General features: G+C 31.3%; 3 protein-coding genes across 9 annotated transcripts in view; 2 read left to right on the top strand and 1 right to left on the bottom strand.

Annotated features, from left to right (window-relative positions):
- LOC127286229 (glutamyl aminopeptidase-like) overlaps nt 1–17,644 on the top strand; it is an 86,381-nt gene extending 68,737 nt beyond the window's left edge. For 2 of the 5 annotated variants that reach the window (XM_051312603.1, XM_051312601.1), the window contains 4 exons: nt 15,943–16,024; nt 16,456–16,838; nt 16,947–17,209; nt 17,313–17,644. In XM_051312603.1, the coding sequence (XP_051168560.1) occupies nt 15,943–16,024; nt 16,456–16,838; nt 16,947–17,209; nt 17,313–17,456 (872 nt within the window). In that variant the 3' untranslated portion in view covers nt 17,457–17,644. Of the gene's footprint in view, nt 1–15,942; nt 16,025–16,455; nt 16,839–16,946; nt 17,210–17,312 lie in introns of those variants that run through there. The other 3 variants (XM_051312602.1, XM_051312600.1, XM_051312604.1) reach the window with 2 other exon arrangements.
- On the top strand, nt 182–14,748 carry LOC127286235 (uncharacterized). Of its 3 annotated transcripts, XM_051312612.1 has the most exons (4): nt 182–346; nt 13,581–13,872; nt 13,963–14,062; nt 14,154–14,669. In XM_051312612.1, the coding sequence occupies exons 2-4, from the start codon at nt 13,614–13,616 to the stop codon at nt 14,404–14,406; spliced, it is 612 nt and encodes a 203-aa protein (XP_051168569.1). In that variant the 5' UTR covers nt 182–346; nt 13,581–13,613; the 3' UTR covers nt 14,407–14,669. The 3 variants fall into 3 exon arrangements, with proteins under 3 accessions (XP_051168569.1, XP_051168566.1, XP_051168567.1); XM_051312609.1 differs by having other exon boundaries at nt 183–346; nt 13,581–14,062; nt 14,154–14,664; XM_051312610.1 differs by lacking the exon at nt 182–346 and adding an exon at nt 13,246–13,409 and having other exon boundaries at nt 13,581–14,062; nt 14,154–14,748.
- Nucleotides 2,544–12,235, bottom strand: LOC127286237 (uncharacterized). Its single transcript, XM_051312614.1, has 2 exons — nt 12,105–12,235; nt 2,544–5,222 (listed from the first exon to the last, which is right to left on the bottom strand). The coding sequence occupies exons 1-2, from the start codon at nt 12,233–12,235 to the stop codon at nt 4,928–4,930; spliced, it is 426 nt and encodes a 141-aa protein (XP_051168571.1). The 3' UTR covers nt 2,544–4,927.
- Nucleotides 17,645–27,815: the final 10,171 nt, after the last annotated feature.

Raw genomic sequence — 27,815 nt, 5'->3', positions numbered from 1 at the left:
AGCTATTTAGATTATTTTAGCATTTAAGTGATTGAATTTTAGATTGTCGCGCGAAATTTATTCAAAATCTCAGCTGGAATCGCACATTTAATAAATGTGAAAAATTTTAATGCAGTAAAAAAAAGACACGTTTAAAAAATTAAATCCTTGATACAAAATATATCGATATGTCGACAACAATAAAAATAAATATTTAATGACATACAATATTTAAAAAAATGAATAAAATTTTGCTTGATAAAGTCAAATATTAAAATATTTAACTGACCATCTAGTTTTCAATGTTTCATTTCTCTATCGGAGACAATTTGATGCAGTTTTTTTGCTTTACAAGTGGTCATTCACGGTGAGTATAATATTTCTATAGGTATAATAATTTTTTATTTTCATTAAACTTCTTAAAATGTACCTATAATTGTTTCACAGTTATTTTATAAAAAATACAAGATTTTTTAATCTTATATTATATAAGAACTTCCTTCAAACTCCATAAATTTTGAAAGTGATTTTTTTATCATATGTATTTTTAAACGTACCCAGATAGCACGTAAGCTTGCCGCAAGCTTCAAATGTCCCACCTAACTCAAGCTTGCATGGTAAGCTTACCGAATGATTGCAGTGTAAGGTTACTGCAAGATTGCATAGTAAGATTATCGCAAGCTTGAATAGTAAGCTTGCACGGTAAGCTTGTGACAAGGTTGCCAATAACCTTCCCCAATCAGCACAGAAGTTTGCATTGAAAATGAGCACTATGCGCACTTGCAATCACGAGCACTTACGGCTACGCAGTACATTTTTTTGACCTCCCAGGAACTGGTACTCAATGTATGTACAAAAATAAATTTTCTGCCCCTAAAAAATTCTTTGTTATATTCCGCAAGATTGCACCAAGCTTGCGGCAAGTTTGCTGCAACCTTCTGTGCTGATTGGCAAGGTTATTTGGCAACCTTGCAAGCTTGCCATGAAAGTTAGCTTGGCAAGCTTGGTGCTATCTTGCGGAATATAACAAAGAATTTTTTGGGAGCAGGAAATTTATTTTTGTACATACATTGAGCACCAGTTCCTGGGAGGTCAAAAAAATTTACTGCGTAGCCGTAGGTGCTCGTGACTGCAAGTGCGCATAGTGCGCATTTTCAATGCAAACTTCTGTGCTGATTGGGGAAGGTTATTTGCAACCTTGCCACAAGCTTACCGTGCAAACTTAGTATGCAAGCCTGCGATAATCTTAACATGCAATCTTGCAGTAACCTTACACTGCAATATTTCGGCAAACTTACCATGCAAGCTTGGATTATGTGGGACATTTGAAGCTTGCTGAAAGCTTGCCGTGTTCACTTAGCAATATTGCGTGGCAAGCTTGCCGCAAGGTTGCTGCAGGTTTACGTACTGTCTGGGTACATACTTTTCAAAAAAGAAATGAAATTTTTCTAAACAATATTACTATCCAATTTTTAAGTATAAAAGATAAAATGTCATTTTTCTCAATTGTCGAATTGATAGATCTTTTTCAAAATTTTCTGTTAAAAAATTTATTGCTTAATATTTACTCCTCTAATTTATAAAAAAAAATTAGAATGTAAAAAAAGAATTAGTGTTGATATATTTTAGAAAAAATTTATTGTTGTATATAAAAAATGTGAGTTGCAAGTTTTTTTCAATAATTTTTTTACCCAAAGACATACATTTAATAAATTTCAAAAATTTTAAAGCAGTAAAAATAAGACACGTGTAGAAAACTAAATCCTTGAAAAAAAATGTTTCGATATATCAACAACAGTTAAAAGAAATATTTAACGAAATATAACTTAAAAAAACAATAAAATTTTACTTGATAAAGTCAAACGTTAAAATATTTAATATTATCCTTCTAACTTTTTTTTGCTTTATTTCTGTATCTACAAAAAAAATTAATTGGAAATTTATTTAATATTTTCTTTTACAAAAGAAATTCATTTAATAATTGTGAAAAATTTTAAAGCAATAAAAAATAAGACACATTTAAAAAATTAAATTCTTGTAACAAAATATATCGATATGTCGACAACAGTTAATAAAATATTTAACGACATACAATATTAAAAAAATCATTAAAATTTTGTTTGATGAAGTTAAACGTTAAAATATTTATAATATTATATTTCTAACATTTTTTGCTTCATTTCTGCATCTACGAAAAAATGGAGTTGAAATTTTTAGAATTTACTGAATTTAAAACGATTTTTTTTAATTTCAGACAATTATTAAATTTTTAGAATTGAAACTAAGGCATCAAATAATTTAAAACAAAAATTGACATTCAACAGTTTTTAATTGAAAAATACTTTCAAATAATTGACTTTTTTTATGAATATTATAAAAATAATTGAATTTTATAAGAGTTATAGTTGAAATTATTACATATCAGAAAGTTTTAGATGGAAAATTTTAGGTTTTGAATTTAAAATTTTTGATAATTTTATTTCCTCATTTTTCTTATCTAAATTTTAAACAATTATTAAATTTCATAATATTTTTAATTACAAAATAGTTGTAATATAATTGAATTTAAGAAGAATTTCATTAAAATTATTGAAAATAATTAATTTAGAGAAGAATTTTAGTTAAAAATTTGTTAGATAATTATAATGAAAAAAAATCTAAAGAAGATCAGCATTGTATACTAAAAAAGTCATATTTTGTTTAAAAATTTATTGCAAAATGTAAATAAAATCTCATCTTATTAAAATAAAGCCAAACATATTTAGGAAAAGACAAAAAGTCGTATAATTGGTCTTGTAACTATTGATTGAATACTTGACTCTATTTGTAATTAAATGCAACAAGGCCTGAACAGATGAATTAAATAATTTTTTAGAAAAGTATACCAAAAAATGGACGTCTGTGAAGTAGGCCTGAACATACCATGATATTAGTATTAGCAATTTACTAACTTTTAAGGTTCATTTAGGGCTAACAAGGCTTGAATATCCTAAATTTTAGGCTTTTAATTTATTTCTTAAATTAAGGTTCCTGCCAGCTTCACATTGAAGCTGGCCTGAACCACGCATACCTTCTTTATCACTATTCCTACTAAGCTCTAACTACAAGGAAAATTTAGGGCTCATTAAGGGCTATCAAAATATTCCTTAACCTAATTAAAACATTTTCATTTTTTTTTAAATGTTCACATTTACACTTGTTCACGCTTGACTTTATTATTTTTTTAAAATGAGTTTCCGAGTAGTAGCAACGTAGGTCCATCAAACCAGCACCTCCACAATTACAATTTAGAAAACAGACTACACTAGATTTTTGGGCTTTTTAGGACTCCAAAAAAAAATATTCCTGATTTTTAAAAATCACCTCTTCAACAAAAACAACCCCTTTTAATATCAGCAACTTACATTTTCCTATTTTTCGAATTAATAAATTCATCGGATTCGCTTGAAACTCGTTACTCGGGGGTTTTTTGGGTCGCTGATTACGAATCCGATGTCCGTTTTCAAAATTTCAAAATAGTGCATCCAATATGACCAACGAGTTTTACAAAAATTATACCTATTTGTTCGAAATTCATTACTTAGTGAACAAGAGTAAACCCCTAACCTTAATCGCAAGTGAAAACTTTGATCTATTTCCGCTTTTTTTTTCTTTTTCTTACGTGTTTCAATATTTTTGGGCTCTTCAATATTGCGACTCTCAATTTTTGGGCTTATTCCCTAAAAATGAGTAGAGCCTAAAAATTTGAATGGTTGTTTTTGTGAAGCCCAAAAATATATGACCCGATTGAGAGAAAGAACTACAGGATTATGTTATGTTTTTTAGTTCTGTTGTAGTTAAAAGGGTAGTTTTGGAAAATGGGTGAAGCCCAAAAATCGGGATGGATGTTTTTGAGAAGACTAAAAATATTTGATCCAATTGAAAAGAAGAACTACAGAATTATGTTATGTTTTTTACTTCTGTTTTAGTTAAAAGGATAGTTTTTGAAAAATGGGCGGAGTCCAAATATTACGATGGTTGTTTTTGAGGTGCTCACAAAAATAATTTAGATAACAGACTGCACTACATTTTTGGACTATGTAAAAACTAAAAATTTTAAAAATATCGAATACGCTATATTTTTGGGCTCCACTAAAAAAATATGCCCAATTTTTAAAACTCACCCCTTCAACAAAAACAACTCCTTTGAAAATCAGTGAAGGTGTAAACTTGCCAATCAATGAACAGCGGAGAGTAGGGAGTTGTGCTCCAGGTTTTGTTTTTCGATCAAAACTATTACAGTAAAACCCTGTTTAACCGAGCTCGCTTTATCTGAGGTCTCGATTATCCGAGGTGGTGTCCCAGTAGGAAATTCTATATTATCTGAGTCTAGTCTACTTTATCCGAGTTATTTTTAATTTTAGTTTTTTATAAATATGAGTTTATTTTTAATAAATTTAAATTGTTTAAATTATTATGGAATATATACAATATTATTTTCCCGTATGTAATAAATAATAATTTTTTAAACAATAATAATGTTAAATTGTAATAACAATTCGGATTATCCGAATTTTCGCCTTATACGAGGTAGGTCCGGTCCACATTAGCTCGGATAACTGGAGTCCTACTGTATTTAAATTTTTTTTTATTATTCTATTATATACAACAACAACAGTCAACAAATTTCCAAAAGCGACACCGCGACCTCGACACCGTCCTTGGAAAATCTATTTTCACTTATTTTCAAATAACTCAAAATACTTTGCCATATGCTTTTAGAAAATCTTACATACTTTTTTTTATAAGTCTAAAAAATTTAGGGACTTAGAAAAAAATCGTTGATTTTTTTAGTTACTCTCTTTGATTTATTAATTTTTTATTATTATTTCTTTAACGTCGTTCTTTTATGTTCGAATAAAAACAAAAATCTAACTATATTTTTCATTTATTTTTAATACCTAATTTATCATTTACAAGTATGTACAGTTATAATATATTTTAACTTATTTTTAACCGTTAAAATGTGTAGAGGTTCCTCCGCCAGTAAGAAACCTAACGCAGAAGTTGGCGTGGTTCTCATTGCGCCAGTAATCCCTCTTAACGCCATTGCTTGCAGTTGTTCAAATTTCAATTTTACCGTTTTCCACTGGCTTCTAATCCACCAAACAATTGCTGCATGCAGAAACCTTGGCAACAGGACCATACGATAGAGCCACTGAACCATATCCGGTTTTAGACCCCAAGATGATCCAACAGCCCTTCTGCAAACCCAAAAAGCAGTGCAAAACCTACTATATTCATACTCTAAGTGCTTTTTCCAGATCAGCTTTTTATCCAGAATCACTCCTAGATATTTGACCGAGTCGGAAAAAGGCACTTCTCTCTCATAAAATACAGGTTTTCTCACAGTTGTGGTCCACTGTTGAAAATTTAAGAAAAAGACACATCTTTTAGAATATTCTTTATTTAAATTATGAAATGTGAAAAAGTAAGATAACTTACATAAAATAAAGAAATATTTAAGATAATAAAAGATTAATTTTAGGTAATTTAGATAAAATAAAATTATTTTAAAAATAATTGAATTAAGCTAAAAAATTAATTGCATTTACAGTGAATACAGATGTAAAAAGTCTCATTTCACTAAAGAAATTTAAATATTTAAATTGCTTAAAACATTCTAATTATTCATAATTAATGCAAAATAAAAAAGAGAGTGCGTATTAGCATTAAAAACTGTTAAATAATATGATGTGAGGCACAACTCCCTACTAACGCTGGAGTACCTCGAAAATTTATTAATAACAGCTAATTTTTATGCATTAAACATTGTGATCACTTTGAAAAATTTAGTGGGAATGACCTAAACATAAAGAGACAAAAAAACTTTTAGAAACAAATTTTAACTCACTATCTGGAAAGACACGAAAAATGCTTCCAAAAATAACGAGTACAACTTCAAAAGTTAGTTTTTAACGAGAAAAGAATATGACAATAATTGAAATTTGTCATATTAATTTCCATATTAAAAATATTTAGCACGACTCCCCTCGAGGCACAACTCCCCACTCACCCCTAAATTAATAATCTTCTCTTCCAAATTGATCAAAAACATTTACGTTTAACAAAAAGATCCTACACGACATGAAGAGACAATTACTTTCTAAATAAAATACGCCTATTACGAAAAGTAAAGTGAAAATTTGCAAAAATAACAAAATTCCGTAGTTTTAAAAAATTAACATAATTCTGTAAATCTTTCATTTAATTGTGTCAACAAATTTTTTGGGCTCCTTAAAAACAGCAATCCCGAATTTTGTGATCCACCCAATCTTCAAAAAATACCCTTTTAAATAAAACAGAAGTAAAAAAACTAATATAATCCGGTAGTTCTTCCTCTAAATCGGGTCAAATATTTTTGGTTTCCCTAAAAACAACCATCCCAATTTTTGGGCTCCATTCATTTTCAAAAACTACTCTTTTAACTAAAATAGAATATTGGCACAAGTTAGAAGAAGAAAAAATAATTTTGCAAATAGATCAAAGTTCACTTTTGTTTTAAAGCTTAGGGGTGATTTTTAGATTTAGGGGTTAAGCCCAAAAATGAGAAGTGGTAATTTTGGAAAGCCCGAAAGTATTAAGACTGTTCGAGCGATCAATTCACGCTGTTAATTCAAATTGAAACTTTTATATTATATAGATGGCGTTCTTTATCGCCTTTTAGAAACACGCCTTTTCTTAATGCACACTGACACACACACAGTTCAATTCTCTCACTCGAGACGTAAAGTCAGACATTTCTTTTTCTGTATAGTTTCCAAATATTCTCATTAAATGTTATTTTAAATATATTTTCGTGAATCTCATTTCATCAATGCCACCCAACTCTAATAGGTTATGGGCCCAGGCATACATTACTGATGAAAATAGTTTATTCGCGATCGAAACAAATTGAATCGATGCTCAATGGTAACCGACGCGTCCTAACACGTTTCCAGATCTTTCGTCAACGATAGTGCTGTGTGACTCTCACGCGATTTTTTTGTGGCATCAACCTAAGTGAACGTTAGTAAAATATTGTTCCGTGTTGATAGACGCCCCTTTTTTTGCAATTTCCGTCGCGAGTGTAAATTTCATTCGGGCGACAGAAAAGAAGCAGTCCCCCGTTCGCATTTTCGCTTTACGATTGCATCGAACACTTTTTCTCTCAAAATGGCTAAATCACACCCTTTTTCTTTGATGCCGTCACGGCAGACACACATTGGAAACGAATTACGATGCAGGGACTCGGAAACCCAGTATCGGCCAAGTTACATAAAAATTTCAACTATTTTTTAAAAACTCGTCCGCCATATTAAATCCGCCATTTTGAAATTTAATAATCTGACGATAAATTTGAAATCAGCGACTCCCAAAACCCCTAGATATCAATTTTCGTAAAAATCCAACTACTTTTTAAAAATTCGTCCGCCATTATGAATTTTATAAATCTGACGTTAAATTCGTTATCAGCGACCCCGAAAACCCCCGAGTAACAAGATTCAAGCAAATCTGCCATTATTTAAAAAATTTCTCCTGTCATTTAAAATCAGCTATGTTTATTGAGGTTATGTCAAAATCCTGACGTGATGGAGCTAAACGGACTTCAGATTCGTGTTCAGCGCATCAAAATACATTTAGAAATAGTGGTCTCATTCCCCGGCCCGGGTACTTTTTTTTGTGTGGCTGTGTAATTATTGCGGTCAATCGAATCACAAAGAATCGCGATGTTTCAGGAAGAAGAAGGACGAAAATCAAAATGCAAACGCAGTGAACGAAGCTTTTCTCACTATTGACAGTGACAAGTGCCGTGATAATTCGTCATTCAATGCCGTAACTAACGAAAAGTGGTGCCTTGATAGTGGCTCGACTTCACATATGTGCAAAGACATGAATCTTTTCACTAACTCGCACAGTGTTAAAAGCGGAGTAAAACTTGCCAGTGACGCGACCGCGAATGTTACAGCAAAAGGTGACGTGATAATTACCACTTCGAATGGTAAAATCGACAAACCGATTCTTCTTCAAAACACGCTTCATTTTCCGAATTTACGGACAAATTTGCTTTCAGTGTCGAAAATCGTTGATAAGGATCATACCGTTCTTTTTACGAAAACTCACGCGCATATTAAGGACAAAGACGGGACATTAAAAATTATCGCGAAACGTGAAGTTGATTTATTTTTAGTTTACACCGAAACGACCGATTCCGTGAGTATTGTGAGTCCCATTAAAAGTGACGAAATTGAATGGCACATACGTTTGGGTCATTTAAATCGAAACGACATGAATCAAATGTTGAGAAACGAATCTGTGACGGTCATGAAATTCAAACTTGACAACAATCGTCCATCATGTGATACTTGTGCAGCTGGAAAGATAACTCGAGTTCCATTTCCAAAAGGAAGTCAGGGAGCAACCACACTTCTCGACATCGTGCACGTAGACCTTTGAGGCCCAATGAGGACGGAATCACTGGGTGGTGCTCGTTATATGCTGACTCTCACGGACGATTTCAGCCCGTGGACAGAAATTTATTTCATTCACAACAAATCTGACGTCACCGCTAAATTCCTGGAATACAAAAACTACGCTGAAACGCATACCGGACAAAGGATTAAATCGCTTCAATCCGATAACGGAAAGTAATTCATCAACACTGGAATGAATCAAATACTGCGAGATTTCGGTATACGTAATCGTTTAAGCGCCCCTTACACGCCACAACAACATGGAATTGAGGAGCGGAAAAATCGAACTTTGATCGAGCCAGCGCGTTGTTTACTTATTGATTCCGGATTGCCACTGACTTTTTGGGAAGAAGCAGTTATCTCAACATGCTATGTTCGCAACAGATGTATCACGAAACCACTGGGAAACGAGACACCCCACGAAAGATGGACAGGAAGACGTCCTGATATACGACACTTCAGAAAATTCGGAAAAAAGTCTTCTTTCTCGACAAATCGCCTAACAAGGATAAATTAAAACCTCGTGGAATTGAAGGGATCTTCGTTGGATACTCGACTGTCGCAAAAGCTTATAGAATTTGGGTTCCTGCTGAAAGAAAAATTCGTATCACGCGAGATGTGCAATTTATGGACAAATTTTCGACGAAAATCATTCGAGAAAATCCAGTCATCGAACAAGAAAGAGAATTCTTCTCTGATCAAGGAAAGGATCAAGATTTTGATGTCCCAGAAATGCCTCGAGCGAAGAGGAATCCCAAAACGAAACGATAGGGGAAAACAATCAACTGGAGGAATCTCGACAACGTGATTCGATTTCTTCCACCGACGACGACTTTTTAGGATGGGAGAGTGCCGAAATTGTCATGAGCGCGGATGAAGTTCCATTCCAACAAGCATTATCAGGACCTTACAGTGACAAGTGGGAAGATGCCATATTCGACGAAATTAAAAGTTTGGTATCAAACGACACTTTCGATTTGGTGGACAGACCCTCAAACGAGAAAATCATCAAATGTCGCACTGTACTCAGGAATAAAAACGGACCTGATGGAGAGCTTGAAAGGAGGAAAGCGCGCGTCGTGGCCAAGGGTTTCGCGCAGCAACCAGGTATTCATTTCTTTGAAACATTCGCTCCCGTTGCTCGTCTTAGTTCCCTCAGATCGCTGATAGCAGTGGCAGCCAAATTCTACCTTCATGTGACCCAATTGGACATCGAGACCGCCTACCTAAATAGAAAAATGGACACCGATGTATACATGCAGATGCCGGAAATGTTGCCCAAGATGCTTCGACGAATTGTGTCCGAGGAAAATGATCCTACGATTTTACATCGCTGCAAGGAAATGCTGAATCAATTGAAGACACCTTCTTCCGTGTGCAAACTCAAAAACGCCATATTGGGATCTGACATTCGTACACATGCCATCTGGTGTTGAAAAATGTAACTAGTTTTGGATAACTGTTTGTGTCACTTGCAATTGTAGTTCCGCTGTGATTGTTAATTATTTTATCATTATGAATGAAGCTACATTTTTACCGCGTGAGAAATCTTCCTGCAGAATTAAGTGTTCTGTGAGAGGCTGTGGCAGTACTGTAGCAAAAAATTTAAGCGTAATTTTCCATAAATTTCCGAAACCAAAACCAAAATTACACGATTTACACCACACTTTATAATGTGCCCGGCTTGCAAAACGCGTTCACCTTCAATAAATTTTCGTTGAGCAGGATTTGTACCTGCCCATGCGCAAATACTGTCCATAGAAATGAACATTTTCTGCATCCCATGTTATTCCCATGTAAATTCACTAAAAGTGTTACCCAATTTATGCCATATTGCTTTAGGCCCCGCCCCCATCTCAGATCCCAATAGGGATTACGCCAGTCAGGTCGACAATGGCACACGATGCTCGACTCTGTCCTCCGAAGCATTAAACTGACACCAACAAATTCAGATCCATGCGTGTACACCGACAAAAAAAAACTATTTTTCGTCTTAATATATGTCGATGACATCTTGATCATTTGGAAAAACAAGAAGAGAGAGAATGAAGTCAAAGAACAATTTAGTCATAATCCGAAACGAGCACATTGGACCGCCGCCAAACGAGTTCTCCGGTACCTCCAAGGAACCAAGGATTTGGGACTCAAATTTCAAAGGGATTCGAAGCCTTTAAGCTCCTTTGTCGACGCCGATTGGGCCAACTGTACAATTGATAGAAGGTCCTATACAGGCTGTATTTTCATTTTTGGAGGAGCAGCTATCTCATGGAAATCGCAAAAGCAGCGCACAACTGCGCTATCATCGACCGAGGCCGAAAACATGGTTATTTCCAACGCGGCAAAAGAAGCTGTATATATCATTCGTCTTCTCATGGATCTACGCTTATCGAAATTTGCTAAGCTGACAATCTACAATGACAATCAAACAGCTGGAAAGCTCGCCGAAAACCCCTGTGTACCACTCTATATCGAAACACATTGATGTGAGACATCACTTTATCCGCCAAGTTTTGAAGGATTATCCAGTTTACCTCGAGTACCTACCCACGGATCAGATGATTGCAGATGCTCTCACTAAGGGCCTTCCTGGACCAAAATTTTCGAAGTGTATTTCCGGCTTTGGACTTAAATTGGTTTCATCATCACCGGTCGCGAATTGAGGGAGAGTGTTGGAGCGATCAATTCGCGTTCTTAATTCAAATTGAAACTTTTATATTATATAGATGGAGTTCTTTATCGCCTTTTAGAAACACTTTTAATTCACACTGACACACACACAGTTCAATTCTCTAACTCGAAACGTAAAGTCAGACATTTCTTTTTCTGTATAATTTCCAATTATCTCATTAAATGTTATTTTAAATATATTTTCGTGGATCTCATTTCATCAATGCCACCGAACTCTAATAAAGACAGGTTATAAGAAAAAAAATTCAGAATCCAAATATAATTTATTTTTTTGGTCGTACGATCAAATTAAGCATTAGACATACATAATTCTGACGTTTCGGCACATGTTGAGTGCCTTCTTCAGAGTAAATTATAAACCTATAAATACATAATATTTTTTTATATAAACTAAAATATAATTAGAATAAATTGTAACAAAATTGAAAACAAAAAAATTTTTAGGTTAACTTACAAGTGTTTCTGTTTTTTAAAGCATAAAATAAAATTTAAAAAAAATTAAAAGAGAAAACATTGTGAGAGATTTTGTGAGAATGGCCAAGGAAGATAAAAAACTATCTCCTGGTCCATTTTTCTTTTCGTTGACATGTTTCTCATCACAATCCTCTTTTATTATTATTGAACTTAAAATCAGTGTGACAGGTCATGAACCACTTTATACCTAGAGAGGTTACAGTATCGTGGAGAAAAATTACAGAAGTTACGTAGATATAAAGGTTGATTCAACTTTGGAAATAGGCAATTCATAGAAACTATGCTGTCCCCATTTACCCCAAATTTAAAATTTTTTTTTAAATCTTATTGTAAATAAGGACAGTCAGTTTCATGCGTTTAAAGCTTATCTAAATTTATTTCTGCTGCATAAAATTAATCCTATGGGAATGTAAATAACAACTTAAAAAAATATAAATCAGCAAATATTACCTTTTAAAGGAAGCAACTTACGTAATTTGTGAAAAATAGGGATTTTGTCCCCATTTACCCCAACTGACCCAAACTTTAAACTGCAAACGAATTAATGTTAAAATTAATTTGTACTTGTAAATGCAGCTTATATACAGTTTCAATGTATGCATTCAGTTTGTGGGCACCTCAAACCGCCCCAAAAAAATAACGAAAAATTTTTTTTCTATATGTAAAAAATAACAAAAAAAATTATGTAAAATATAACTAAAAAAATTATGTAAAAAATAACTAAAAAAATAACGTTAAGAAAAAACAAAAAAAATTCAATGTACAAAATAACAAATAAAAAAAAAATTTTTTCATTTAAAAAAAAGTTAAAATTTACAAAAAATAAAAACAACATTAAAAAAGTATAATGTAAAAAATAACAATTTTTATGTTTTGTACAATATAAGTTTTTTATGAAAATTCTTGTGTAGTTTTGATACCGACTCGAAAAGTTGATTATTTTTCCGCGTTCTTTTGAATGGCGTTACTGGTTTTTTAAAAATCGATTAAATTATTTTGCAAATAGAAAAAATAAGGGTAATTTTTTCGGTTATGCTATAAATCTAATAGTTGGTTGGGCGTTAGAATCGCTGTGTAATATATGGGTCTTAATGAGTTAAATGCAAAAAAACTAACATTTTTAATAAAATTTAGTAAATGTTAAAAATTTTAAAGCAGTAAAAAGGCACGTGTAAAAAACTGAAGCCTTGAAAAATATCTGTTTGTCGAACAATATTAAAAATTATCATTTAACAACTCTGAACATAAAAAATGAATAAAATTTAGTTTGATATATTCAAATATTGAAAAATATTTCAGTATCAAAGAAACTTTTATTGATTCATTTTTTCTTTGAAATTCAAAGTTTTATTTCTAAATAATCCACTAGTTCCAACGGTAACCATTTAATTTTCATTCTGTCTGAGTGGTTTTTTAATTTTAATGAATTATTTTAATTCTTTAATTCTAACATGATATTATAACCCGTAAGTTTAATTGTAATATTAATTTTTATATGTCATTTTTGTTCTACAGAGATTTAAAATAATTTTTTATTGTTTTAAAATTTTTTTTTATAGTTTTGTAAAAGGATTATATTTCTGTAAAGTCTATCTGCTGTCGAAAAGTAAATAATAAATAGAATTAAACATAACCGAAACTGTAACATATTACAAATAAATACATTAATTTAATAAAATGTTAAATATATAATCGTCAACAAAATAAACAAAGGATTATTAAAGGGAGGCACCACCTCCAATTTTGACCCACTTAAATTTAAAATTATTAAACAAGGTTATATTTTTTTTTTATACTCTAAAGTTTTCATATATTTTTTTAAATGAATTGTTTTTTTTTAGTTTTACTTAAATTTTTAAAATTGAAGATCTCCTTTTTCGATAAAGTTAATTTTCAAACGTACAATTTTGTTTTGATAATTAGCACAAAATATTTATTCTTACACAGTAACTGCATAATATCGAGGAATAAAGTTTTGATATGCTGTCAACAAATTTATACGTTTTTGGGATATTTCTCATTTCTAATTTGGCAATATTTGAACAATCAGACAAGTATCGTTTACCTAACAATGTAAAACCGCTTACTTATAAATTATTCTTAAATCCTGATTTAAGTGCTGAAAATGGAACTTTTGAAGGGTCAGTTTCTATTTTGATAGATGTTATTAGTACTACGAATAATTTGACCCTACACGCATCAAAATTAACAATAGACACTTCGCAAACTATTTTAAAAAGTAAAAAAAATCAATTTATACCTGTAAATCATACACTGGATAAAGTTCACGAATTTTTGATAATTAATTTTGAATATGACTTACATCCAGGACAATATAAGCTTAAATTATCATTTCATGGATATTTCAATAGTAATAGTGAAACTGGATTCTATAAAAATTCTTATATTGACGAAAAAAATGACACAACGTAAGTCAATTTTAAAGAATTGTTCATTATTTTTAGAAAATAGTTGATTTTCTGCCCCATTTTACACTTATTAACATTAGAAAAATTACAGATATTTTGCACTAACACAATTTGAACCAACTTTTGCTCGACAAGCATTTCCATGTTGGGATGAACCCGCATTAAAAGCCTCTTTTAAGATTGCTATAAAACACTACTCAAATTATACAGCTCTCTCCAATATGCCGGCAATAAAAGGCAAACCAATACATATGGATAATGGAAAAATTTGGACGAAATTTGAAAAAACACCATTATTATCTACTTACACAGTGGCATTCACGGTTTCTGATTTTATGAGATAACCAATCAACACAAGAACTTTTCCATTTGGACGAGAAGAAATGTTGCTGATGATCTAATTCAATATGGATTTAAAGTTGCAGTTGACGCAATGAAAAGTTTTGAAAATTTCACCAATATTCCATATTCCCTTCCAAAAATGGATATATTTCTTGTGAAAGATTTTCACATTCGCGGAACGCAAAATTGGGGATTAATTCAAATCACGTAAATAATTATGAAGTTTTATTTATTTATTTCAAGTACTTCCCGCAGTACTTTATAAACCATTTTCATAAAAGTTTCAATAAAAAATTGTTTTTATTAAAATATAAGTAAAAAAGATAGCGTAACATGTTTTTTTTAACTTTAGTTATTAAAGAAACGAATCACTTTGACACTGATGGGATTTTATTAAATAAAGAAATCTTTTTTCTTAGAGAAAGAGATTTTTTATTTGACAATAAAACTGATAATAAAATATTAAATTATATCGGAGAAACTATATGTCACGAAATAATTCATCAATGGATAGGAAATCTAGTTTCACCTGCATGGTGGTCGGACCTATGGATAACAGAGGGTTTGCCAACCTATTATGAAACTTTAGTTTTTCACAAGGTATGCATAAAATGAAATAAAATATAAATAATAAAAAATTTCTATCTCGGTCGGTTTAATTTTGAAGGCAAAAACTGACACCTTTCTAGAGTCAATCCTTCCATAATAATAATGCCTTTATAGTCTTAGAAGGGTCGTTGGAAAAGCTTTTTAACAAGAAATATTTACTGTTTTTTACTACATAGAAGGGAGTACAAGAGAATACTGAGACAGAAATCTTCTATCAAAAGCTGCGGGGAAGTTTCTTACATGAAGAACATCGAACTTGCCAACCTCTTCATCAAAATATAAATAATGCATCTAATATGTTTCATGATATTACAACACATTATTTTAAATGTCAGTTAATTAATATTAAAAATCATTAACACGTGTGTAACTATTTTTAGGCCCACATTACTCCTAAACTGTCAGCAATATTGGCATCATTTTCTCAATATTCTAATATTCCCCAGAACTTCATTAGTATCTGCAATATTGCTGAAATTTTAGGTGCTATAAGCTCAAAAAAGAACAACAATTTCTTTAGAATTTTCGTTAGAAGAAAGTAATATATGACGTTCTACAAAAAAAGGAAACTTAGTTGCATAAAATTGTATAGGTTAAAATTGTAATTTTTATATTAAAAATATACAAAGAGGATCAATTCTTAATACAAATTACTAATGTTTATGTCATCATTAGATCCGAAATATTCAAAAGAAACTGATTTTGATTTTATGCATCACTAAAAATGAACGTTAGTTCAAGTTAAAACTATCACTAAACATAATATAAAATTTTTTTCATTTAAGGTTCCTTTTATCGTAAAGCATCGCACATATATGATTTCTTGTCAAATATTCCTTTCAAATATTTTTAAAACATAAACTAGCTTTAAAAAAAAAAATTTATTAATTTTTTTGTAACTTTTATAAACTTTTATTTCCATTTTATAGCGCCGATAATTTTTAATATGTTAGCCAGCATAATTAGCAGACAGGTTCTAAACAAAGGAATCAAGAAAATTTTAAAAGAATAGTAAGTAATTTTTAGTAATTTTTAATTTATTAAAAAAAATTACAAATTATTTGTTTCAAAAAATGACAATTAAATCATTATTTAATTTTATTTATCATTTTTAAAAATAAAACAGGATATATGGTTAATTTTATAAACAAGAGAAGATTGTGTAATTAAAAATTTTAAGTAGTAAATCCTTTACTAAATTTTAGGTAGTCGTGAAAATATTCTTATAAAAAAAAATTTCAACTGTTTATTCATGTTTTCTTTTTCGTATAATTAAATTTTCCAAATTTCCTGTATATTAACATAGTCGAATTTTCTCAATTTTGACTAATATTTAATTTTGATTAAAAAGAAATCATCTATTGTTAAATTTCAAAGTATTTAAATATCAAATAATATAATAAATTCATAATTAACCTCAAAATAATACTTTACAAAAATAGCCAATTTAGTACAATTTCAACTGATCAGTTTTTTGAAACTATTCAAGAATCTGTGAACAATTCCACTTATTTACGGGGTAAATACGACTCATTGGATGTCAAATCATTAATAATGCCTTATATTACACAAGTTGGATATCCAGTTATCGATGTATTTAGAGATAATGCAACAGGAATTATAAAATTGACTCAAAAATGTTATGTATGTGAAGAGAATAATTCCACGGATCTAAAATGGCCAATTCCAATAACTTATACAACAGAATCTTTACTTGAGTTTAATTTTTCACAAACTATGAATCTTTTTACTCCTTCAATGAATGAATTAATCATTAATAATGTTAGTATGAATGATTGGATTATTTTCAACATACAGCAAAATGGTACTCTACAATCAATATACTTTTTTCTAAAAATAATAAAAATTTTCATTCCCAAAAAATATTTACAAAAAATTTGTATTAATTTAATAATATAAACATATTTTTCAGGGTATTATCGAGTTAATTATGACGAAACTACTTGGCAACAAATAATAGATTTCATGAATTCCAAGAAGTATTCGAAAATTCATGTCAAAAATAGACTTAGAATTTTGGACGACGCTGGTTGGTTTTATCTTAAAGGAAAATTATCAAAAGAAAATTTTTACAAACTTTTATCGTATTGTATACGTGAGAAATCATTTTTAATTTGGAATATGTTGATTGAGATTGTTGCAAAAATTATGCTTTATATGAAGGATAATATGCTGGTAATTTATTTAAAAAAATTTTGTTTCACATACGTAAATTTACAAGACACTTAAAAAATTGTCAAAAAATATATTAATTTTGTACATAAATTTTTTATTTTAGGATTTCTACAAAAATATTGTCGATACAATTGTAAAGAAAAAATTGTTTATAGAAGGTGATCGACGATTATTAAGAATTAAAGACAACCTAAGATTCTTAAATTACTGTCATAATAAGACAGAGTTATGTAAAACAATTTTTTAATTAGAGGACCATTAAATAATAAATTTAAATGTAAATTATGTCCTTTGAGTATAATTCCTTTATTATATTTCGACTAAAGTGGTTGTGTACAATTTTTTTTTAATTAATACATAATCAATATCTTAATTACTATACTAAATGATTCTGTAAGGTATCTGGAGTATAAAATAAAAAAATTATTTTAAATTTTCTATTGTTTCTTTTAAAATACGACTTTATAGAATAGGAAGTTAAAAAAACTATCACTCTTTTAGTACATAGAAAATAAATTAAAAAACAGAATAATTCTGTGAAATTCAAAAATAATTTATTGGTGTTTTTTAAGAATGATTAACTTTATTAGTTTTTAATGCTTAAAGTAGTTGAATATTTAATAAATAATTAAAATGTGATTTTAAAGTCCGACAATCAAATAACATCATTTGGCGACTTTTAATAATAAATAATTATAAATTACGATTTTTTTATTTTTCTCTAACGTAGATACTAGCTTGTAATGTTCGCGAAAATACAATTAGTGCGTTGATTTAACTTACTATTTTTTATGCATTAAAAGGTAAAATAGAAAAAGTGCCAAGAAAATCGTGTAAATACGCGTTTTTTCGGGAATTTTTTTTAAAGATTGGTAAAGTTTATTGAATTGAAGTAAAGCATACCTTAAAGTATACAATATAAGCTTTGTAAAAAAAATTTTTTATTAAAAAATATTCCAAAATGGCGACGTTACAGGCGTTTAAAGTTGTATCTTTGATTTCGCCCCGTGCAGCCTACAGGTTGTAACGAACTTCGCGAGACTTTAGATATTTTAAATTAAATAGAAAGTGGGGTTTCGGCTCGCGATAGCCGATACAAATAAATTGAGCGAAAATCTAAGCGAAATCCAAAACTTAAAAAGGCAATTCGACCTACGACGCAGTTAAATGAGCAGCTGCGAGCAATTGATCCGAGACGACTCCATCCAGATGAGAAATAAAAATCGATTGATCGAACTTACCATTTCGCACATCGTCGAATCGCTGTGGCGCACATCGGAGTTCCTGTAGGATAATTCTTGGAATGTGTAAACACAATATAAACAAAATAAACTAAATATTATATTGAACAAATAAAACATTTAATAAAATGAAATGCGAGTATACAACAATTTAATAAGATGCTATGCAACACATCGATTACGCGCGAAAAATCGTGACGGAAGATGCTTCTACGGTAAGAAGTCTCGCTTCTCTCTGATGAGAGGATCGACCGCGATCGCCATGGTGACCCATGACATCCTTCGTATATGGCACGATGACACCCGAATATATGATTCGGTTAACGACCGATAATTGTCGTAGGCTTGAGGCTTACGGCTGGCGCTAGAAATTAGGAAGTAGGGAAACAGCCGGGAACGGCATATTTATCCGAGGAGATAGAAAACGATATGGATCGTTACAATGTCACAAATGTCAACTAAAATTAAAAACAACATTTTTACCGTTAAAATACGCAAATACGCTTTGCATGACGAAGAGAAAACTAAAATAGTTATTTATGATACAAGTGCGTAAAGTGAGTGATTATACGAGTGTGACACGAGTATAATAAGATTTATCGTGTATCATCATACAATATTTTTTGCAGCACCCACCTCTAAAGTTAAGTACCTTTTATACAGAATTCCACCTCTCTATTAGAATAATTTCGATTGAATAGAATTAAAAAAATCAATGGAAGATCAGGAAAAATATCATTAAACAGTAGTGTCTAAATTTAAAAGTAAAGTTATTTCTTTAATTTTGTGGTTTTGTATGGTCTAAAACAATCCTTATATTATGTGAGATAAATTTCGGTGCGTAAAATAAATTTCCGTGCTTAAAGTGAATCACTTTACACACCCTTTTAAAAAGAGCTTCTTTACACACACATTTCGGTGTGTGAAATTAAACTTTAACCGAAATTTATCTGTAAATAATATAAGGATTGTTTTAGAACATACAAAACCACAAAATTAAAGAAAGAATTTTACTTATTTATTTCTATTTGATTTTATAATTACGTTATTTACAAAAACATTTTTGTAGAAAATCTTATTTTTTGGTAGGACTACATAAAATCCTATATAGGATCTAATGTAAGAATTCATCATACAGGAATATATATAAAAATCCATGTAAAATCTTATGTATGATCTTATATAGGATCATACAAAAAATCCTATACAGGATGCTACATAGGACCTTATGTAAGAATTAATAATGATGATGATGATGATTTTATGTCAGATTTTTTGTAATAAATTTTTATTCAAGAATCGAAAAAAGATTTTGATGTATGATTTGATATAGGAATATTTCTGGTTAAGAATTGAGCAATGAATTTTGGTATGTTTTTTTAATGAGAAAACACGAAGGAAATTGTCATGGGAAATTGACATAAGAAATTGAAGGAAAAAATGTGACCAGAAAAAATTGTATGATTTCACATAGGAATTTACATAATTTATTACCTAAGAATACGTTTATAAAAATTTACATCGAATCTTACATCAAATCATGTCTCAACTTCCTATATGATTTTTCATAAAATCCTATATAGTTTCTTACATGAAACATAGGATTTTATGTGGATTTTAATATTCGAATTTATGTCAGATCCTATATAAGATCCTACATGAGAATTTTCAGTAGAAAACATACTACAAACACATTGTGTGACAAGTACACGGAAAGAAATCTTCTAAGGATATTTAATATTTTGACTCTCATATTTAGTATATTAAGTTACAATTGCGGAAGATTTTGCAGATTTTGGGGTTGTAAAAACTTTCGTTTCTATATTTTTAAGAATGCCTAAAATAAAAATAATAAAGTTTAATATATTTAGGAACAAAAATAAGAATAGTTTTTGCGAAATTCATAATTGTATTATGGAAACTCCAAATGTTAAGTTCTAATAAGCCCTGTAACAAGTATTAGAATAAAATATTTCAATTTTTGTATTTAGTATTCCGTTAACTGGTATAATTATTTTACAATTTGATATAGTCGATAAGAAGGTGGATTGGTGTTAAAACACCGTCCGACACGATTTTTCACACACGAAAAAATCAATGATTTTCAGAAACTTGGACCAAAAAAAAGATACCCGTGTCTGTCTCCCCGTTTTGCTAGATCAGGTCATTTTTTGCTTTTAGGGGTAAAAGCAACCCTTAAATGACACGTGATGGGAAATCTTGTAGAAATTAATAATTTTTTATGAAACCTGGTATCTCGGAGTTTTACGGGTCGCTGATTACGAATCTGATTTCAGATTTTCAAAATTCAAAATGGCGGATCCAATATGGCGGTCGAAATTTATAAAAATTCACCAATTCATTTGAAAGTTGTTACTTAGGGATTTTTGGGTCGCTTATAACGAATATGATGTCAGATTTGGTATCTAGGGGTTTTTGGGGTCGCTGAGTACGAATCTGAAGCCAGATTTTTAAAATTTAATATGGCATACTTAATATGACGGTTGAAATTTATAAAAATTGTTAATTTTTTATAAAACTTGGTATCTAAGGGCTTTCGGCGTCTCTGAGTACGAAAATGATGTCAGATAAGAATTATAAAAACGCCAAATCTAATAAAGGTGAAGATCACAAATCTGAAAAATAATTTGAGAAATTTAAATGTTCGATCAATTTTTTGTTAAAATTTGCAAGCCAACATTTTAAAATTTTTATTTTAAATGATTTTTAATCTGAAAATTTGGGTATTTATTAACTAAGTTTCTATTAGAATTAATAAATTCGAAAGGTTATAATCAAAATTTATTAAACAAATATAATGCAATAAAATAAAATTAATAGAAGCATTTCATAACAAATCTTGTATTACGTTTGTGTAAATTTTAGACGCTTATTTTTACGATTTAAAGATTCGAACACCATATTGGGTTCGCCATTTTGAATTTTAAAAAAACCCAACATCAAATTTGTAATCAGCAACCCCAAAAACCTAACAAGTTTAAAGTGAATTCGACGAACTTTTATAAATTTCAAACGCCATATTGAATCCGTCATTTTGAATTTTGAAAATCTGACATAAGATTCGTAATCAGCGACCCGGAAAACCCCGAGATACCAGGTTTCATAAAAAATTATTAATTTGTACAAGATTTCCTATCACGTGTCATTTAAGGGTTTTTTTTTACCCCTAAAAGCAAAAAATTACCTGATCTAGCAAAACGGCCGGACACGGGTATCTTTTTTTTGGTCCTAGTTTCTAAAAATCATTGATTTTTTCGTGTGTGAAAAAAAAGTTGAATTTTGTCGGACGGTGAAATAGTTTCATTCCTTGTATTTACATATAATACTAATAGAAACTTTTTCTTTCAAAAAATGATAGAAAAATATCAAAAATCACAGAAGTTTGACGAAGTTAAGCGAGTGAGTCCGATCGGGTTGGACCGATCACTAACGAGTGTTAGGAATAATTTTAAGCCAATCAAAGCGTATCAGTTATGTGTGTGTATTAAGAAAGACCCCCACTACTCTCCAATAGAAAAGTTAAGAAAACCTCAGAAAAGAGTTATTGGTGGTTCCGAAGTTCTTATTTTTTTCACGGCTCCTGCTTTTTCGTATAGTTTTAGCAAATTACGAAATATTGGTTCTTGTTTTTCGTATAAATTTAGTAAATAACAAAGTGCTAGACTGTTTACTTCCTATACTATTTTTTTCTATAGTTTTTTCAATATTCGAAAATTGTAGATTTGAATTAAGAAAAAATAATTTCAGTTTTTGTAAAATGTTTTCAGTTAAAGATATTCGTAAAACTACACCAACTTTTATTATCAAACCAGAATGTTTAGCAATTGAAAAATAAAAATATCAAAATTTTTATTCAGATTTATTAAATATTCTAACAAGATTTCTTTCCGTGTAAACCAATAATTTTTTGTTGAATTGATTTGAAATTTAAAACATGAAAGTTCCGATAAATAGAGATGAAGTTGCGCTATAAATAACAAATCAATTACTAATTGTTAAAGAGTCTTTTTTTCTAATATAGTGATTAATTTTTTCGTGTGTTACTTTTGAATTGCGCGCGAAGTTGCTGACGCAGGCATCTGATGCGACGTTGCTACGTAACAATTAGTACGCTACAGGAATTTTACCTCATCTATATAAATGTAACTATATATAAAACTATACATATGAGAGATTCTTTTTCAATCGCCCCAGGCTAAAAAGTCAATGTTCTGGGATTGGCTTCATTCTTTGGTAAATTGTTGTCCTATATGATAGTAATAAATCCCTAAAATATAAACTCATTAAAAAAATATTTGTAGAAAGTAGAGGGGGTTGAAGTTTTGACGTTAAGAGTAACATTGTCATTTTCAAATCCGTATAACTATGACAAAAGTTAATGGATTTTAATTTATCTATAATGAATTTTAATGCATTTTTTACGTACTTTTTTTAAAAATTTATACAAAATTTAAAAAAAAAAATTTTTGACTCCTTTTTTCAAAATTAACCCTTATTTTTCGATTTTCACCCCTTCGGGTATTTTTTTTTTTTTTATTTTCATTGGAAAGCTGAGATTTTTTCCCATGAGCTATGTAAATATGAAAATGGGACAACAATAATTTTGTGAGAAACAGAGTATTAAAGTAGGCGGTGCCTATAAGGGGTATACCTGGAGATCATGTTCGAAGATTTAGGTAGGCACCGCCTAATTTAATATTATGTTTCTCACAAAATTATTGTTGTCCCACTTTCATATTTACATAGCTCATGGGAAAAACCTCAGCTTTCCAATGAAAATAAATTTAAAAAAAAAAAAAAAAAAAATCCCGAAGGGGTAAAAATCGAAAAATAAGGGTTGATTTTGAAAAAAAGGGGTCAAAATTTTTTTTTTTTTAAATTTTGTATACATTTTTGAAAAGTACGTGAAAAATGCATTAAAATTCATTATAGATAAATTAAAATCCATTAACTTTTGTCAGAGTTATACGGATTTGAAAATGACAATGTTACCCTTAACGTCAAAACTTCAACCCCCTTTACTTTCTACAACCCGCGTGGAAAAGGAACCATGGCCGAAAGCCGGCGAACCTTGGTTGAAGATCGACTGGAGTCAGATGAACCATGGCTGAGGTATTACCAAAAGTGTAGAGCAATAGTTCTGTCATAGTTCTGAAAACTGGCGAACCATTGCTTATGTCCGTATCCCATGGTTAAACCATGGCATTGGTGTTAGACATTTGATGAAGAGTCGGAAAAAGAATCATGAAACGATGAATCAGAGGAATTGTCAAGTACCTAACCAATATACTTCATTAAAAATACTTTTCTTAAAATATTTATATGTCCTAAACTTACAGATATTTCTGAATCATCTGATTAACTTGAATTGTATTCTCTTAGAAATGTTGCTATTATTCTTCGATGTCTAGCGGAAAAGTCATGAAAATTTGCATGACGTTTTATTTTGACAGTTAAAAATAACACCAAAAACATTTGATAGTGCATTATACCGCAAAAATGTTTCAATGATTTTTGTCGTCTGAAATGTAAATGTTTTCTATTTTAAAGAACAATTGAAAGTTTGTTTTGACGACGAATTTTTAGTGACAACGCAATTTCATCTTTTATATTTTATGAATAATGTATATTTTAATTAAGTGGGTGAAACATAATTATGTTTCACCCTTAAATAAGAATTCTTCAAGTCTTAAGAAGTCTTAAAAAAAATAAAAAAAAAAAATAAAAAAGTCTTAAATAAAAAAAATGTAATTAAAAAAATCTATAAAATTTGTCAAGTTCACTTGTATTAAAATTTTTTATCCAGTCATAATTTTTATAATCGACGAAAAAAAACTCCAAAAATTTGTAGAAAATAAATTTTGCAACAAATTTTTTACTTAAATTTTTCAAAATTTAACAAAAAATACGTATTTGAGAAAAATGGAGTAAAAAAATATGTAAGTCTACTTCTACTAGAATTTTTCAACGTTTAATGAAAGGAAAAGTCAAATAACAATGATACAAGTTCAAAAAAATGTCTAACTCCGATGCCATGGTTTAACCATGGGATACGGACATAAGCAATGGTTCGCCAGTTTTCAGAACTATGGCAGAACTATTGCTCTACACTTTTGGTAATACTTCAGCCATGGTTCATCTGACTCCAGTCGATCTTCAACCAAGGTTCTTCGGCTTTCAGCCATGGTTCCTTTTCCACGCGGGAAATATTTTTTTAATGAGTTTATATTGTTATATCCTAGTGTTCGGAGTTTGAGATGTTTATACTTGTGTATATTGGCCGAAAAGGTAAGAAAACAAACAAGTATAAACATCATAAACCCGAACAATGACATCCAGAGGGACCCTGAAGCCCATTGTTGAGGGAGGCGCCGACGACTGTGAGGGAAAACCCAAGACAGTCTGACGCGGGAATAGGGAAAACCCAAGGCCCTTCTGGCCGCCGTACGGCAATGCGTTGCGATAGAATAAATTAGTTGTAAGTATAATATGTATATGTAGTATATTTTATTTTATTCGTATTTATTTTATTTACTTTTTTTATTATTTTATTTATTTAATCTATTTATATATTAATTTCTGCGCATAGTTTAAGATTTAATTTGTGTTCTTTATTTATTAATTACACCTTTTCATACTTTTTTCTATTTTTGTTTTAACTAATGTTTATATATTAAACTAATGTTTATATTCTTTAAGCTAAGTTAATTTTTTCTTATGTAGTTAATTTTTTTTTTTTTTTCACTTAACATTAATATAAGTTAACCACTAAATAATTTATCTTTTAATAATAAAATGTATTAGCCGCGCGTAGGTTGGTCTTTGGCATGGCACGGCGTTTTTCATTAGTAGGGAGGTTCCTTCGTACGTCCGCTCTATCCAATCTCTCCCGCTCGACTGCCTCTCGCTCTCGACGCTTTCACCGTACCGCACAAGCGCGAACGGGTGGGGACGAAACTCGCGCGCTGATTGGTCCCCGCGAAATGGGAAGGGGAAGTCGCGGAGGCAACTCAGAAGAGGCGCATAAATACTCCGAGATTTCCCTGACTCTCTCTCACTTGTTCACTGAATCTCGAAGAAGGACGTCGTACTGAACTCTCCCTCTGAACCTCTGTCGTCGCTCCGGTCCAGAGGTCTACGTGCCATCGACCAGCCAGCCTGTGCACCGGCACATTCAAGATTGGAAATAAAGGAGTTTCCTCTACTAAGATTTTTGTGTTTTTTTCTCAACGACTACATCCTATACCCAATCTGCCCTTTTCAGGGCAAGAACGTAGGAAATCTGTTCTTTTCAGGACACGTACATACAATCTGTCCTTTTCAGGACACATACGTAAAATCAGTCCTTTTCAGGACTATTTATTTTTCAACGTAAACGTAAGGATTACTCAGCTCAACGGGTAGTAGCCAACCGTCTCCAAGGGACAGTGTTCTGAACCTTGCTTAGGTTCGAATACCCGACACTTGGGGAAGAACGGGTTCTCGATCTCTGGTCCCTGCTTGGGTTCTTAGATCGACGTCACCGATCGGCTCTGGCAAACAACTACCGTTGATGACTGGGACCATCACGTGCGTCAAACGACGCCGCCCAGGAAAGGCCGCCCGAGTGCGAGCCCAACGCCGTGCTGCCCGGGAACGTAACGCAGCCCTGACGACCGCTCTGGAGTACAACCCGGATCGCCCTCTGCCGCCATCTTCAAGTTTCTTCATCAGGTTGGTCCGCGGAGACCCTTCGACCAGGGACCCACGTCCGAGGCTCGGGGGACGCCCTCGTACCGTGCTGACACTTCCGGTGCCAGTCTACGCACCTACTGCCGTTCCTACCGGCGAAACCGCTCGCTCACACGTCGTGCGTGCATCCTCGCCTCCCGTGTGCAGAACTTCTTCGTCGACCTCTACTTCTCCTGTCGACCGTCGGAGCCAAGAACTGAAGGAGTTGTTCGGGCCCAGTCCGAGCAAACCAGACCCGCTGCCCACGACACCCCGTCACTCATCATCCTTCTTCGCATCACCAGCACTTTCGCCCGACGTATTATTTATCCCGGTTGGCGTATCACCAGAATCGTTTTCGCCTAACACCCGGTTACCGCTTCCAAGGCCCTCACCATCTTTACGCCGACGCCTTCGTTTCGAACCCTACTAGGTTCACCTTGTCCATTCGTTCGGCCCTTCCGAACCTTTCTCACATCGGCCCTTCTCAGGGCCAACACGTTTTTTTTAACGAGGAATAATTTTGCCTTCTTAAAATCACCTCTCCCACCCCTCCTTTGAGCTCGTCACGCACAGCCTTAGTGACCGGTATCAATATTTTAGGGATTTATTACTATCATATAGGACAACAATTTACCAAAGTATGAAGCCAATCCCAGAACATTGACTTTTTGGGCTGGGGCGATTGAAAAAGAATCTCTCATATATGTATATAAATATTTATATAAATTAATTCGTAGCATTAAATTAACTCGTAAAGCATTAACTCCTTTCGCTTTAATTCCAAAAGAGTGGGACTTTTTTAGCATCCCCTAGGGAGTTGAAATTCAACTCCATTTTTTTTACAGTGTATCATCGTAACTACAATCATAATTTTTTATTAATATTTAACCATTTTTTAAACAATCTAAGTTGAAAAACAAGGTCAAAAATGAAAAAAGTCCGACATTTTGTTTTTTTCATCGAAAATAGTTAATCGTATTTTCATGTGGCCATGACAGTCAGATATTCCATAATAAATAAGGAATAAAATTTTTTTTAATAGTATAAAACCCCTTTTTTTAGGTATAAAAAGTTTGAAGTAAATAAAATAAATTTTGTACTAAAAAAATGTTAAAGAAAAGTCACTGAGATATGATACTAACTCCTTAACAGGGATGGCAACCCCTGTTGTATTCTTGGTATTCTTTGGAGTTTTACTAGAAATATTGATAGGTTGGCTTCGTCCAATTCCGCAAACTTTACAATTATTTATTATTAATTTTTCGTTATTATTTAACCTTGTAATTTTCTTCAGTGGTTATGATTATGACAAATCAGGAGATTTAATTTTTATTTCACCAGATTCAGCTCGATATATGTTTCTTGTTCACGAATTATATAAAGATGCAGGAAAACATTCCTCATCAACGTAGTTATCGACTACCTTTTCCATATGAGATTTCAGCTTGTTTTCGATAACGAACATTTTGTTTTGTTTTTTAAAACAGAGAAAACAAGCATTAACTTTAATACAGTTTATGACAATAAGTTAATTCATTTATGAAAATATAACATACGTACAAGTAATATGAGTCATTGATATTCTATATTTTGATATTAATATCATCTTTTTCAAAATTTCAAATGCGAAA

This window comes from Leptopilina boulardi, unplaced genomic scaffold (assembly GCF_019393585.1).
Source record: "Leptopilina boulardi isolate dan_hultmark-lab unplaced genomic scaffold, ZJU_Lbou_2.1 LbouV2_351, whole genome shotgun sequence".
NCBI lineage: Eukaryota > Metazoa > Arthropoda > Insecta > Hymenoptera > Figitidae > Leptopilina > Leptopilina boulardi.
The sequence above is the reverse complement of the archived record's forward strand: the minus strand, read 5'-3'. Positions and strand labels throughout refer to the sequence as shown.